This window comes from Chaetura pelagica, unplaced genomic scaffold, assembly GCF_000747805.2.
Source record: "Chaetura pelagica isolate M959 unplaced genomic scaffold, ChaPel_1.0 scaffold369, whole genome shotgun sequence".
In the NCBI taxonomy this organism is placed as follows: domain Eukaryota; kingdom Metazoa; phylum Chordata; class Aves; order Apodiformes; family Apodidae; genus Chaetura; species Chaetura pelagica.
This window is the reverse complement of record NW_009970235.1, coordinates 400,987-416,801: the sequence shown is the minus strand read 5'-3', so window position 1 is coordinate 416,801 and position 15,815 is coordinate 400,987. Positions and strand designations below refer to the sequence as shown.

The window sequence follows — 15,815 nt, the reverse complement described above, 5'->3', positions numbered from 1 at the left end:
TTCCTGGTATAGGTTTACATGCTTACAAGAGAGTTAAGCCATCTTTTCATTCTATAAATAAATACTTCTGTATGTTGATATTCTCTTCTGTAACTCATAAGCCAAAATTTGAAGGTTTTTTGAGAGCTGCCTGTTTCCACCTATCTGTTTAAAAAAATACATTAAATCCACCTGTAAACCTTGACAGTCTTTTCATAGGAAGAAGTCAAACATGATCTAGTATTCCTTATTCCCTAGCATGAAATAAATTCTACTGACAGGTGAAGCGTGTGAGATGTTTGCCAAACTCTGCAGCCCTTCCATATTGACTTTCTTGGATAAATATTAAAGGGCAAAAGGCCACTTCTGACTTTCCTGGAACTTGAACAATCAGACCTGCCAACAGAAGTAAGCAAATTGCCCTTCTGTTGGTGAGTGTAGTAAAAACAAATAAATAGGGAAATGTTGTTCCTACTAAGATATTCAAATTGTATGTGCCGGGAAGCAGCTTTTCTGTCTGCTGCAGGAGCAGGGAGGCCTGCACTGGATGCTGCTTGGTGCCACATTTGTTCACAAAAGGTTTTCAATGTGTTTGTAGATAGGACACTGTGGGGCTTGGACTACCAAAAAACTCTGCATCTATGATTTTTTATGGATTTTAAATATCTTTAATTGAGTTAATCTTACTTGGAGTATATAAGGACATTTAAAAAGACAGCCAAGACCCAGAGACAACTTGGGTATATGTCTTAAATGCAGAACCTGTCTGGCTTACTGTGTTATCAAAGCCATCTCTCTGGTCATAGGTATCTTGTACATTCCCATTTGCAGATGCTGACCCCCCCTCTTTTGTCTTTCTTCCCTCTTATGTCAAGTTCCTCCTGAGTTTCTGAAGCGCCCTGCAAATATTTATGCTCATGAATCCATGGACATTGTGTTTGAGTGTGAGGTGACTGGAAAACCTACTCCAACTGTGAAATGGGTCAAGAATGGAGACATGGTGATCCCTAGTGACTACTTCAAAATTGTGGTAAGTACATTGTCCTTTTTGCAGAATTTTGAGCTGTTAACCTGCCTGTTTGTCCTCCTACACACACACATGGGAGCTGGGTTCTTTTACAGGACCAGCTTCCTAGTTTCATGCTGTTGATGTTTGGGGCCTGGAAGACAGAAATGGTTTCTTGAAAACTTTAATGCTCTGTTATTCAGTCATTTTGCTGAACATAAGCATGTTACTTACGCTGTATTTTTTATAGCTTAGATTTTTCTAGGAGAGACAGACAGACAGACACAGTGAGAAGGGCACACTTTGTTGGTTGAACCTCTCAAGTGCCAGCTCCCTGTGAACACTCACAGACTGTTTTCTGCAGCTGTCTCTGATCAATGAAAATTACCATTTCAAACAGATGTTTAAGTATAAATACAACTGAGGTGTGGGTCATGAGTTGTGGCACACCAGTCCTTCTAGGGGGAAATCTTAAGTGTAGTGAAAGTCATTACTGAGACATGGCTGAGAACTTGATGGTTGTACACTGGGTATACCTGAGGTTCTAGGTTTGTGACTGAGCTCTGCAGTTACAGTCAGTGCTTAAAATACCATCAGAATGGCTGTGGAAGTGTTATGATGTCTTGCCAGTGATATGTGATGCTAGAAAATGATAGCCATTAGTAAGAGCTTCTGCTGCTTTTTGTTAGTGTGTAATTTGAGGATTCAGTGCAAAAAGAGATGAAAGCAGAGGGGAACTTTGCATTTTTTATACACTTTGCCCTGTCAGTGTTCAGCAGTTTCTCCTGTCATAGTCATGTGCCACAGTAGCACCCCTGGTTTTGCAATGGTGTCCCATTTTTAAGTCTTTTTTCCTTCACTCTTCAGAAAGAACATAATCTCCAAGTTTTGGGTCTGGTGAAATCAGATGAAGGATTCTATCAGTGCATTGCAGAAAATGATGTTGGAAACGCACAGTCTGGAGCCCAGCTGATAATACTTGACCTTGGTAAGATGAACTGTCACAGAACAGTGCCAAAGGATGGGGAGGAGCAATTGCAAGGGGCCTTTTCCACAGGATACATTGTAGCTGCAACTCAACTAGAGCAGGATGTGTTTTTTAAAAACATAGGAGTGGTTCAGTGTTGTCTTCTGCACACTTACATGGTAGAAATGAAGGAGTTCTATAGGATTCACCTTGTATTTTGGAAAATAGGCAGAAAATATGCAGTGCAATAATAAATTGTAGCTAGAAATCTATAATATCATTGCCTGCTGAGATTTAAAAAAAAAACAAAACAGGCAAAATGGAAACAATTACTGGAATTATAAAACTGAACAATAAGCACTTAAGGAGCACACCACAAAAGAAGTATTTTACCTCAAAGTTGTGCCAGTGTTAGAAGCTTTTTTTCTTCTGTTAGTTTAAAAAGCAGTAGCTTTGTCATTTCTGCAAACTCTAACTGCAAAGTTTGTTTAGAGTTACAGCTGCAGTTTAAGATAAGTATTTGTTCTTGTGCTCCAGTCAGTGGCATTACTGACAATATTCACCTTCTTGCAATGTCCTGCACTGCATATTTTGGATGTGAGTAATGGCTGTTAGGACTCAAGACCTGCTGTCTTCCAGAAAAGAAGGTGGTATAAATATTGTTGCTAAGGCATCAGCTTGTTTTGCTCTTTCAGGTCACACAGCTCTTAGAAATAATTTCTCAGAGCACAAGAAAGAGAACTGACAGTAAAAGGAATGAGGAGAGAGACAAGTCAGGCAAGAAAATATTAATTCTGTACTTTTGGGTGCTTTTGAGTTGCCTGACTTTTTAGGGCATTGTTTCAAAGTTCTGATTTCTCTTCTGTTTGGCTGGGAGGGAGTTAGGAGACCCAGACTTACGGGTGGTAAGAGGCAAGATGTAACTTCATCCTTGCAGTTTTAACAGATGTGAATCTGCTAGGCCTGGTTTTGGTGTTCATCATCCAGACAGTGAAGTGTCACGAGCGTGCCATGAAGAGAGAGATTTTTCCCTTTCTTTTCCAGTTGTTTTGTAGAGTAATTGTGCACTTAGACCTTCGTCTCAATTCTGGTTTGGATGTGGATGTGTTTCATTGCTGGCTGAAGAGGTCCGTGTACTTGCCACAGTTATTTGGGGAAGGGAAGGTGCCCTCTACTGGCTTCAGAAGCTCTGGTGCTTTAGAGCTGTGGGATTTACACCTCGGAGCAGGGCCAGGCAGCAGGATCCAGCAATGGCCCTACTGTCATCAGGTTGCCAGAAAAATTATTAAAAGTCATTTAATTTCTGCTAGATGGATGAAGCACCCCAGGAGTTCCCAAATCTTTTGAACGGAAGCATTATTCCATCTTTTCCACATTTGAAAAATACTGAATAATTAATATACTTGGGGTTTGAAGCCCTGCCCAAGTGTGTGCTTCCCCCCTGCTCCCAGTAGTGGTTTATAAATTATTATTACTGTTATTATTTTAGTTCCTGTGGTCTCACTCTTCTTCCTTTCCTTCCCCTCTTGTTTGCCTAGTGGTTTCTCCTTCCTCTTCTCCTCTGGCAACCTGTCCTGCTGCACTAGAGGACTTTGCCTTATAATGCTGTCCTTTTTCTTTTGCATGCTGCCAAAGGACTGAGGATGGTGGAGTCTCATGTGGGTGTAAAGATACACCCAGGAAGTCGTGTCGTACTGTTCCGTGGCCTGCAGTGTTGTTGACAATGCACTCCCCATGTAACACTGGTGTATTTTAGCTCGTGTTTTCCAGCAGTAGAGAGAACCCTGGGGTACATCACTGGAAGTGCCTTTTACTCTTGTTGTTGTGGTTGAGTAGTGGCATAACAAGTAGTGCAACTAGGAATGAATGTGCTGTGTCTTGCTCCATTGGGATATGTGAAAACTGGGATACACAGCTGAAGAAAATACAGATATTTGGTGTTTTAATACCTCCTCACCATGTGTGAACAGCATAGAAGGAAACAATACTTGGGGAAAGAGCAGGAAGGTATCCTATATATGAATTCTTCCATGGCAGTTGTCTTGACATGAAAATTAAAAGCACTGATTTGAGCAAAACCTGAGCAAAACGCTTCAAATTAATTCAGAGCTTTTATTTTTGTTTCATACCTGGGGATGAGAAATACCTGCTTTGCCAATTTGACAAGTAATTTCAGTGCAGAAATGTTGAGTAAATGCTCATTGAAGTTCTTCCCAATGAGCAGTGTGTCCCTTCCCTCACAGTTCTGTTTTCTTCTCCCTAAATGGAGCTGGCAAACATCTGGCTATTTACAAGCTATTTCCAGTTAGCCCTTCTGCTTTCCATATCAAATTGCTCTTTAATAAATTAAATTTAAGTTAGAAAGTAGAAGCCTTAGGGAGTTCCTCAATGAGACCACGTGCATTCTTTATGGGTCACTGGTGCAGAAACAGACCAAGGCTATTGCCTGGGCATCTATAAACGGATGACAGCATTGATTGAGGTGTGATTGACAGTGAGGAGGGGGCAGTTGGCTGCCATCAGAGATGAGTTGGAGTAGTTGGGAAAGGCCAAGTTACTCAGACCTTGAGGGAAAAACGCTGAGAAAGGTTAAATAGAAATAAGCCAATAAAACTGTTTGCATATAAAATCAGAACCTCATTGTCTCTTCTGCTCGTTAGCTTGTTGCAATCTTAACCTTTCAGATGGAAATTTTAGGCTGCCTACACCAATACTGTTTCATCCCCAGCTTTATGGAGGTGTCCTGTGAGGGAGGGGCTTTGAGTGGGCTGAAAATAACACACCACATCATACTAAAATGCAGTATGTGCAAAGTATGTCCTGTGATTGCTGCAGAAAAGGGTGTTCTGTGTTTGGATGCAGATTTTTGACTTTGCAGGAAGCAATAATTAGGTGATTCAACTTCTTTACAGCACAGGGATGGTTTCAGAATGTATGTGAGTGCATACTGGGCATGGCCACACAGACCAGTATATACACACCTCATCTGCTAGAATAAGCTTAACATAATTCTTGATTAGGCCTAAGTTTATTTTGGGTTGGTCTGCTTTGTATTTGGGGTGATTCCTGAAAAGCTTTCAGCATATACAGGAGTTATTTGTGGAAGATATTAAAGCAAAGACTTGACTGACTAAAAAAGGGTAATTTAAAGGCTTATTGGAGGGGCTTTTTATTTTCAAATTCTGGAAAAATGGGGCTGATCTCCTGGAAAGCAGCTCTGAGGAGAAGGATCTGGGAGTCCTGATAGGCAGTGAATGATCCATGAGCCAGCAAAGTGCCCTTGTGGCCAAGAGGGCCAATGGAATCCTGGGGTGCATAAGGAAGAGTGTGGCCAGGAGGTCCAGAGAGGTCATCCTGCCCCTCTACTCTGCCCTGGTGAGGCTGCAGCTGGAGAACTGGGACCAGTTCTAGGTTACCTGGTTCCAGAGAGACAGGGAACTGCTGGAGAGAGTCCAGGGAAGGGGAAAAAAAGCTGGCTGGGGGGTTGGAGCATCTCCCTGATGAGGAAAGGCTGAGAGAGCTGGGACTGTTCAGCCTGGAGAGGAGAAGACTGAGGGGAGACCTTATCAGTGCCTGGAAGTATCTCAGGGTGGGTGCAGGAGGTTGGAGCCAGACTCTGCTCAGCAGTGCCCAGGGACAGGACGAGGGGCAATGGGCACAGGCTGGAACATGGGAAGCGCCACTGGAACATGAGGAGAAACTTCTTGACTGTGAGGGTGACAGAGCCCTGGGACAGGCTGCCTAGGGGGGTGTGGAGTCCCCTTCCAAATTCCCCTGGATGCAGCCCTGTGGAATGTGCTCTGGGGATCCTGCTGTAGCAGGGGGGTTGGACTGGATGATCTCCAGAGGTTCCTTCCGACCCTGACAATTACGGGATTCTGTGATTTTTGTGAATTCTCTGCATATATATATTCTCTGAATATAGAAAGACAGCTGTACTTGGGTTGGCTGCACAGAATCTACAACTTTTGCTTTTTTTGGAATACATAGGAGAATTGTGGCATTGAGAGAAGAGATTTTAGAACAGCTCTGTAGTTGAGAAGGTTGAAAGGGGGAGGACAGAGGGAGTGGGATTCAGGTAAATGGTTACAGTTAAATACTCTTCTATCAGTATCCCCTGTTCCTAACTTCAGGTGTAGAGTTCTGCAAGAGAATTAAAAAGCATCCCATCTACTTGCCAAATATGTTGAGATTTGAAATTGTGTCCCAATTTCTCAGCTAGTGTCCTTCCCCAGGAGGCCTTTGGGAATCCCAGTGGAGTTGTGGCTCTGCTGTCAGCTCTGCCTTGTACGGGGAATTGGAACGAGTTACCTAAAGAAAGGGAAGTACCTCAATTACCACATTCTGCACTTCCCTCTGCCAGTGTTTTGCAGCCTCAGGGTTCCTCTCCATTTTACTAAATAAGAAACAGAGAGTCTTTTCTCATTGCCTTCAGATGCCACTGTGGAGGACACCTGCATATCCCAGGGAGAAGGAAGACCTTAGTCATGCCTTGGGAAATAACTTCCTCAGCAACCTTAAAATCTATCCCCCCTCCTTTTTGATGCTAAACTAGCCTTTTTTATTTACAGTTAGATCCTGAAAGGTCAGCCTCTGAATCATAAAGGTTTTGGAAAAGACCTCTAGGATCATCAGGACCCAACGCAACCGTGCTCACTAAACCATGTCTCGAAGTGCCATATCTACATGCTCTTTGAACACTTCCAGGGATGGTGACTCCACCACTTCCCTGGGCAGCCTGTTCCACTACTTGACCACCCTTTCAGTAAATAAATTGTTCTTAATATCCAACCTAAACCCCCTCCTGGCACAACTTGATGCCATTGCCTCTCATCCTACCGCTTGTTACTTGGGAGAAGAGTCGAAAACACCTCAAGGTTCATCTGGTCCCAGCCTTCTTGGCAAAAGGTGGTGGTCTTGACCTACTCAGTTATGTACCAGACATACTGAAATGCTCAGTTGTAGCAAAGCTCTTTCATGTCATTTTTACAGCATTGTCTTGTTTGGTCTGTGAAAGCCTCAGTGATGGACACACTTGGGTTTATCTTTCTGGAGGTTCAATCCTAGTGACAAGAGTGAAACGTGCAGCCAGGACCTGTAGCCTGGGGTTTTCCTGTGTATCTAGTGGGGCTCAGACTTGCCATGTGGGGACTGAAAAAAGAACAGGTGGAATGAGGAAAAGAAGATGCCTTTGAGGGAGGGAGGCAGATGGTTCCCTGTCACCCCTGCATGATCAGCATTTGACAGGCACTCAGGCACCAAAAAAAAGGAGTGATTATTGAGTGCTGGGTAAAGAAAAATCACAGATTGTAAACAAATATGCCACGTTATTTAGAGAACAATTTCAAAACCTTATTTGAGATGCACTGCCTCACCTTCCAAATTCCAAAGAAGTGTAATATCCTCTGATTTTTGTACTTTAATGCTGTAAAGTCATGTTGGCTGTTCTGTGCCATCCCTGGGAGTTGGGTAAGGAATGGGATCATGAAGGGACTGACCTGGAGGTGCACACCAGATCCACATATTTTGTAGTGGTACTATCTGTTCCCTTGAGCTTATGTTTTTCATGAAATGCACTTCATATCCAGGCAAGGATACCCTGCATGTGAATTAATATTGCCTGCATGGGAAACCAGAAGGAGGAATTAGAAATCTGCATATAGTTGCAGAGCTGAGGCTTTTGGGATGGCAGAGAAATCTTGGGATAGATCCAAGGGATGGATCTCTTTTGGAGGGATGGGGTGGGGAATCAAGGGAAGAGGGCTGTGCTGTATGCAGAGGACAGACTCAAGCCCATGTAGCTTTACCTTGGAGAGGGTGATGAGCCAGTTGAGCACTTATGCCTAAGGATCAGAGGGTGGAAGGGCAGCATGGTCTTGTGTGTCTGCCGGAGACCAGCTCATCAAGGGGAAGAAGTAGATGAAGCCTTCTTTACACAAGTGGAGATTGCAGGCCCTGGTATTCATGCGGGGTTTTTAACCATCTGGTATGTGCTGGAATGGCAGCTTGGTGGTGTGGCAAGTAAAAAGTTTCCAGAGTAGACTGGAAAGAATTTCTTGATACATGAGTCGGACTGGATGAGTAGTGGAGGTGTGGTGTGTTGGACCTGCCACTCAGGATCAAAAAAGGGACAGATTCAGAGGTCAAGCTCATTGCAGGAATAATGAGTTTCCTGAGTTTAGGCTCAGAGAACTGAGCAATACCAATAGCAGAATTACAGCCCTGGTCTTCAAGACAGGATATTTTTACTCTTGAGGGGATCTTTTTTTGCAAATTCCAGTGGGAAATTGCGTTCATGGGCAAGAGGGAAATAAACCATTTGATCCTGAGCAACAGTCTTCTCCAAAGCACAACAGTGGTCTATTCCAAAATGCAGGAGTTTGAGCTTGTGTGGCCAGGAGACCAGTAGGTCATACCCTCATCAGTGGAAGTCCTAGATGGTGGGACAGAGCATCCTTAGCAAGTTTGCAGGTTCTGCGTGATTGGTTGGAGCAGCAGATACTCTGGCTGAGAGGGGCACCTGCCAGCCTGGAGATGTGGGCTGGTGGGAACCCCAGAGTTCAGCACTGGCACATGTGGAGCTTTGTGTTGGGGTCAGAGTGACTCCAGGAAGGGGCTGGGCCCTGACTAAGCAGCTTTGCAGGAAGGACTTGGTGGACTAGGCAGGAGGTGGAGGCATGTGGTTGTTTCCCTTGCTTGGCACTGGTGAGCCCACATTAGGAGAGCTTGAAATCTCCCAGTGCAAGGCAGACTCTGGCATAGTGGCACCCCAGTGGAGACCTACCAAGGTAATCAGGGAGCTGGAGCACATGATGTGCTGAGATGTACCACAACTCTTGCTCATCCTAAAGGGTGAAAGCCCTAGAGAAGACTGCTGGAGGCCATAGAGCAGGTAGAGCTGGACACCAAAAGAGCATGACAGGTAACAGGAAAAGACTTCAATAAGGGATTTTCCAATCAGATAACGCAGTTTCACAGTGAGAGTTGCAGTCAGAACAGGTTGCCCAGGGAGGTTTTGAAATCTCTATTCTTGGAGATACTCAGGACACACCCAGACAAGGTCCTGAGCAGCCTGGTCAAAGATGACTCGCTCCGACTGGGAGGCTGCATAGATGAATGCCTGAGATCCCTCCTAACTGGTATTCTATGAGACAGAAAAACTGTTGGTCTGAGAGGTGTGAATGGACCCCATTTATCTCTCTGTGTATAGTCTGGATGTCAAAATACGACAGTTTTGTGGTGTATATTTCCCTGCTGATCTCCTTATGAGAAACATAAACGTCTGGTATCAGTGGCACAGTTTGATTTGATTAGAGTGTGATACCACTTCAGTTGCTCTGTATGCTATTAATTCCTCCACTGCTTTATGTGAAGCCTAATTCTGAGAGAGTTTTAAAGACATCATTTATTGACCTGAATTGGTGCTGTTGTGGAATTGAATTCTGTCCAGCCCCATTGCTGCATGAATAATTCCATGTTATGTTGTTGCTTCCCTGCCAGAGTTTGGCCGTCAGCTCTGTCCAGGCATGGAGATGGGGTGAACAGGACCTCCTGCAGGGTGGGTGCTTCCCACACCCACAGCAGGGGGCAGAACATCAGAAGTCTCAGTGTTTTCTGGAGTCAGCACATTCCAGCTAAGATTGTGCTGAAAATCAGACGTTTTTGTACCACAAATGGTGCTGGCTTGTTGGAGGTTACGTCAGGCTGGCACGGACTCGCAGATTTCAGTGGATCAGATTCCACTCTCAGAAGTCTTTCAGCTCCCCTAGACTGATGCTAATAAAGAAAAATAAATCCCTGTCTCTAATTGGATTTCCCACTTCTTGTTAGTCAGACTGGTTTTGTTTAACTGGTGGAGTGTGGAACCTTGGCTGTTTTCAGGCTGTCTCTCCACTTAGAGAACAGGCTCTGAAATGCTGAGCGTGCCCCTGGTTGTGTTTGCAGCCCCCTTGGCTGTGCTTGCAGCCCCCCTGGCTGTGCTTGGAGCCCCCCTGGCTGTGCCTGCAGCCCCCCTGGCTGTGCCTGCAGCCCTCCTGGCTGTGCTTGGAGCCCCCCTGGCTGTGCTTGCAGCCCCTCTGGCTGTGCTTGGAGCCCTCCTGGCTGTGCCTGCAGCCCTCCTGGCTCTGCAGCCCTTGAAACCTTTCCAGCATTTCTCTGCTTCATCATCTGGTTTGTGAAAGAAAACACTAAATTGTATAGAAATGGGTGTACCCCCCTGCACAGCCCAGCTCAGGATCACCTTTCCTTCAGACACCAAAGCACAGAGAACTTCTCTGTGTGTGATTTTCCCTCTGCTTCTGAATCCCCTTTTGCAGCAGCCTCATCTGGAACATATTTGCCTGCTTTTGAAAAAGCCACGTGAGGCGACGTCAAAAGCCTTATTCAAATCAAGATATATGAAATACTCTGTGTTTTCTATACCTTTTAAGTTCCATTATTCAGTTTTAGGAGAGAAGTACGATCTCTTTTTTACTTATTTTGGCTTCTGCTGAAGAAAATCAAAAAGTTGGTTCTAACAGGCTTGTGCTCTGATGTGAACAACTTGGTTGCACTTTTGGGTATTTCCCATATGTAAAAATTTACATGAATTTAACTTCTCCCCTAGGTCTGGTTCAAGCCAAGAGGCAAACGCTCACGTGTTGCCTTAGGACCTATTTAGGATGATTTCATAGATACCAAATGTAACTTCTCAGGCTCTCTCACATGTTCTAGAGTTAATTTTTCAGATTTTTTGGTATTCAGTCACATACTGTGAGTTGAGAATCTTTAATGTTGTTTTTGGAGTCATTCAGTAAATATTTTTCAGTCCATGGAATTCTGTGGAGCTCTCGGAGACTGATGGATATGCAGGGTATTGTAGGTGAAATGTCATAGCAGGATGAAACTAAGTCCATTGAAGGACTGTTGGGTGTTCCTCCTGACAGCTGCTCAGCTTCTTCACTCAAACAGAAGTGTCTTCGTGGTCTTTCTGTCTTGTACAATTTTAAGGTTTTAAGGCAAGGAAAATGGGAGAGGTCCCTGTGGGTTACATGAGTGGCTTTCAGAGGGCTTGGTGTCCAGCAGAGAAGATTTGTGAATTAAAACTGAATAGCAGGGCTGCAAGCTCTCACAGCCAAGAGTTCAAATATTCTGTAAAGAGGAAAATGGACTGGAACAAAATGAATCCTGGATCTCAGAGGAGCAGAAAATGGTGATGAGCCTGACAGCAGGTCTGTGCAAAGGACACCCAGCTCTGCTGGCATTGGAGCCCGCTGAGATGGGAGAGCTCCTCTGGTCTCATATGGGGAGGGAATCCAAAAGTGAGAGGAGGGAAAATCCACTACAACAAATATCTTCAGAGACAGGACTGGTAGGGGAATTTCCTCTTCCCTTGAGAAGTCTCCCTACTTTATCATGTATCAATGCATATGCATGTGGGTTTTTACTCAGGCTTAAGACTTCTTTTAATGTAAGCAACCAGTTGCCATATTAAAATGTTATTCATACAGTGTTTATCACAGTTTATGTAAAAAAAATTTCAAATTTAGAAGATCATGCAAAGGTTAAGGGACTGTGGTATTTGAACCAAATACCTTCTAGATGGTAGATGCCTTTTAAAATAGTTTGACTGTTCAGTTTCTGTGTTATAAAATCCAAGCCATTTCTTTGTGTGCACACACATATTCCCATGGCTAAAAAGATTTGCATACATAAATGCTCAACTTTTGAAATGAAAGAGTCCCAGGAGCTGTGGACACTCCCTCTCAAAGCTGTGCATGTGATAAACGTGACCTGAGTAGGGGCTGCACAAGGAAGTTGTGAAGCATCCCTGGCAGTGCTCGTGCTGTCAGTGGGCAAAAGGTTTTCCAAACTCACTGCCACAGTCACTGTCTCACAATATCCAAATGGCTTCAGATAAGTGATAAATGAACAGCTTGGAAGTCTCATCTGGGAAGTTGTGTTTTAGGAACATAAACAGCATCTGAAATCACCAACTGACTTGTAATAGTATTTTGTAAAACCAAAGCCAGACTCTGAGAATATTTTGCTACTGATTGTGTACACTTTGCTCGTTTTCTGTAAACACAGCAGTGTGTTCTCTGCAGTCCTGAAAGACTTTCTTTTTTGTGTGTTTAATTTTGATTATGACTTACAATACATAGCTAGTCCTCCTCAGTGAAAGTCAGCATTTGTGTTTCTCATGGCTGTGTGTATGCTAAACATTGCAAAAAGCTGTTCTAATTCAGTTAATTTCATCTCTTGACTCAGCCCTGGTTTCAAAAATCCACTGGTTTTATTGAGAAGTCAAACTGCTGAAACTAAACCATACCAGCTCTAAGACTTCTTGAATTTTAACTTCATACAACTGGGACTTAAACAGCTCTCATATTCTGCATCCAATAGAGTATTGATGATTAAAGTTGGCATGTGCTTTAAATAAATTACTCTAATTTAGATTAAATTAGGAGTAGATTGATGTTTGCCGCTGCACGGTGAGTTGCAGGGAGGCATAACAAAACTGATAGGATGCTTTGATTGTGCTTATTAGTTTTCATTTCTTGTTTCATGACTGTATTTACAGTTGACTTGGCAAAGAAATTTGAAACCTGGCAAAGAAATTCGTATCAGATTGTATGCCCTGGGGACTGGAAGTTAAGTCTTCCCAGTGCAGATATGGGCTGTGTGATTGCTGCTTACTCAGTTTCACTTTGAAACACTTGGACTGTGTCACCTATTTAATTTTGATTTTCATGAGTGAAATGAAAGTATTTGGGATTAAAGAAATATGTCATATTATAAAGGAGAATAATACATAAGGATATGTGAAGGCAGAGAAAGAACCAATAGGAGGAAAAAGCTCCTATTGAAATGTCTCTTGAGGAACTTTCAACAGGTATTAATACATTTTTATTGCACACAGCAGAAGTGGAATTGCCTAGGATGTGTATATGCTGCACAACTGTGAAACAAGCTCAAAGGCTTTGAGTCAGTTTTACATCGTCTCTTCTGGGTTATTCTGAATTCCTGGTAGAGCTCAGGCCAATAACTAAAGGTTTCATTCCCTCCAGAAAGGATAAGAAAAGCAAATATACTTACTGTAATACCACTTACAAAAACCACCAGTGTAATTTTCCTTTTATCCTCTTTTATATATATGTACACATGCACAAATATATATCCTCTTTCATATATATATGTATAGAATTGTTGTTTCTGGCAATTTGGCTCTTAACTCACCAGACACTCTATTGTCAGCGGTGATTTTTACTGGGAACCAAAGCTGCCCATCTTGGAAATGGTATTAAGCAAATGTGAGTGTATTCAATGTGACCAGCCTACAGTTGCTGAGTGATGGTTGATTGTGCCTCTGGCTGTAGCTGAATTCCAGTTATAGGTGAAGATTAAAATAATCAGGGTGAAGAACATCAGCTGTATATAGATTCTGAGATTTTTAGCATTTTTATTTGGTTTTAGAAATGTTTTGTTTTTTCAGATGCAGAGTATAATGGCAGGATGAGCTTTAGCTTGATACCCATCACAGTTACCAAAGGCATTTCCTCTGCCTTTTATTATTCATAAACAGGACTGTGAAGATTGACAGCAGTAGCTTTAATTTGTAATTGATCTTGGCCTCGTGTTGCAAAGGAAAAGATCAGATTTTGTTGGTCTCGCACCAGAGCGGCGAACAAACGTGTGGATGTGGCCTTAATTGGTTGCTTATATTTCAAAGTTGCTAAATTAGACAGTAATATCAGAGGCAGCTGAGTGCCATTTGGAGAAAAAGGGGAAAGGGTTGGTTTACAGTTAGGTTGGAATAGGATTTGTACAGTTAAGTATTTGAATCTGGGAGAAGACTCTTCTGAAGTCACATATTTTTCATAGCATCATAGAATGGGTTGGGTTGGAAGGGATGTTAAAGATCATCTAATTCCAACCCCCTGCATGGGCAGGGACACCTCCCACCAGCCCAGGTTGCTCCAAGCCCCATCCAACCTGCCCTTCAACACTGCCAGGGATGGGGCAGCCACAACCTCCCTGGGCAGCCTGGGCCAGGCTCTCACCACCCTCACAGGAAAGAACTTTTTCCTAATGTCCAACCTGAATCTCCCCTCTTTAAGCTTCAAACCATTGCCCCTTGTCCCCTCACTACACACCATGTAAAAAGCCCTACCCCAGCTTTCTTCTAGGCCCCCTTCAGATACTGGAAAGTCTCTATAAGGGCACCACGGAGCCTCCTCTTCTCTAGGCTGAACAACCCAACCTCCTCAGCCTGTCTTCACAGGGGAGGTGCTCCAGCCCTCTGAGCATCTTCGTGGTCTCCGCTGGGCACGCTCAAGGAGTTCTTTCCAACAGTCTTGACAAGATAACCCAAATAAGCTTTCACAGCTGCATCATCCGAGCCCACTGGCAGCAGATTCACTGGCCACAAAATTCAAGCCCACTGGCCACAAAATCCAAGCCCACTGGCCAAGTTCCCCCTCCTGGCACCTTCAGGGAATGTTCCACCAGGTTCCTCCACGAGTGCAGGGGCACAGCTGCCATCTCGCCATGGGCTGCAGGGAAACTTCTGCTCAGGCACCTTCTTCTTCCTCACCAACCACCAGCACTGCCTTTCACCTCTCCAGTTCAGCTCTTCTTTTCTAACTGCCCAGCTCAGCTCTTCTCTCAGTTCTTTCCTGTGTTACTGGCAGAGGTTCATCTCTTGTCCCTCTAATGGCTCCTTGGCTGGTTTGGAGCAGGAGAAGCTTCTCAGTTTCTTACAGGAGCCGCCCTGGGGCCCTTCCCCTGCTACCAAAAACCCCACCAAACCAAACCAGCACAATCTTAATTAAAGAGTTCATAAGATTCAAATTTCCAACCATCCTGATTCCTCATCTAGTTTCTATATAAATTGTGGGTCTGAGGTAGCCTGTAATTGGTAAGTGAGCAGCAGATATAGATGGTCTTTGAAGGAGAAATGCAGTTGAAATTAACATGAAAAGGAATGATACCACTGCTAGTGGTATTGCTGTAGGTTATAGACTAAAAGAGAAAAGGTGGGGTTTGCTTGGTATCTTCTCTACCTTAAAAATAAATAAATTGTCTATATCAAACCAACTGGAAGAAGGAGAGTGCATTAGATGTGTGGAAGACACAAGTAGTTAAAGAAGTTGCTGTTTATACAGAGATGAGCAGACATGAGGACAGTTTTGACATAGAAACAGCTTGTTCAGCCTCATCTGCTGAAAATTCAGCTTGCCAGAGTTGTTGCTGCAGGGTTGTTTGAAGTGTCAACAGGCTGCAAATGGAGGTAAATTATCTTTCCCTTCCAAGTTATTTCTTGGAGAAAACCACGTAGGCTGACCTTTGGGTAAGTGCTGTGTACTGCAGCCAGCTCTGATTGGCATGGATCACCTGCAGGTATCCCAACTCAGAAGATTTTATCCAGAGGAAACTTTGAAGAGTGTTACAGTCATGTAAGGAAAATATTTCAGTTTAAAATCAAGAGTTATCCAAGTTACCTACAAGAAGCAGCGTTGGGCAGCAGCAGGAATTGCACCTGGTGCATTAATAAACACAGCTGGAGGATGGGTTAATTTATATCCTTTTAGGCTGTTAGTGAGAAAAGAGCAAAAGGAGAAGTTACCCAGTGGTGTGTCCTTGAGAATATATCCTTAAATAGTCAAGCAGTGTGGTTTCAGCATGGTACCAGTGTGTTGTGTGCTGGAGCCCAGAGCACAGGAACGACCTGGAGCTCCTGGAGGGAGTCCAGAGGAGGCCACAGAGATGCTCAGAGGGCTGGAGCAGCTCTGCTCTGGAGCCAGGCTGGGAGAGTTGGGGTGTTCAGCCTGAAGAAGAGAAGGCTCCAGGGAGACCTTAGAGCACCTTCCAGAGCCTGAAGGG

General features: G+C 43.8%; 1 protein-coding gene across 2 annotated transcripts in view; it reads left to right on the top strand.

Moving 5' to 3' along the window:
* NEO1 (neogenin 1) overlaps positions 1-15,815 on the top strand; it is a 149,642-nt gene that overhangs the window by 71,201 nt on the left and 62,626 nt on the right. For both annotated transcript variants that reach the window (XM_010005894.1, XM_010005895.1), the window contains exons 5-6: positions 855-1,009; positions 1,853-1,973. In XM_010005894.1, the coding sequence (XP_010004196.1) occupies positions 855-1,009; positions 1,853-1,973 (276 nt within the window). The remainder of the gene's footprint in view (positions 1-854; positions 1,010-1,852; positions 1,974-15,815) is intronic.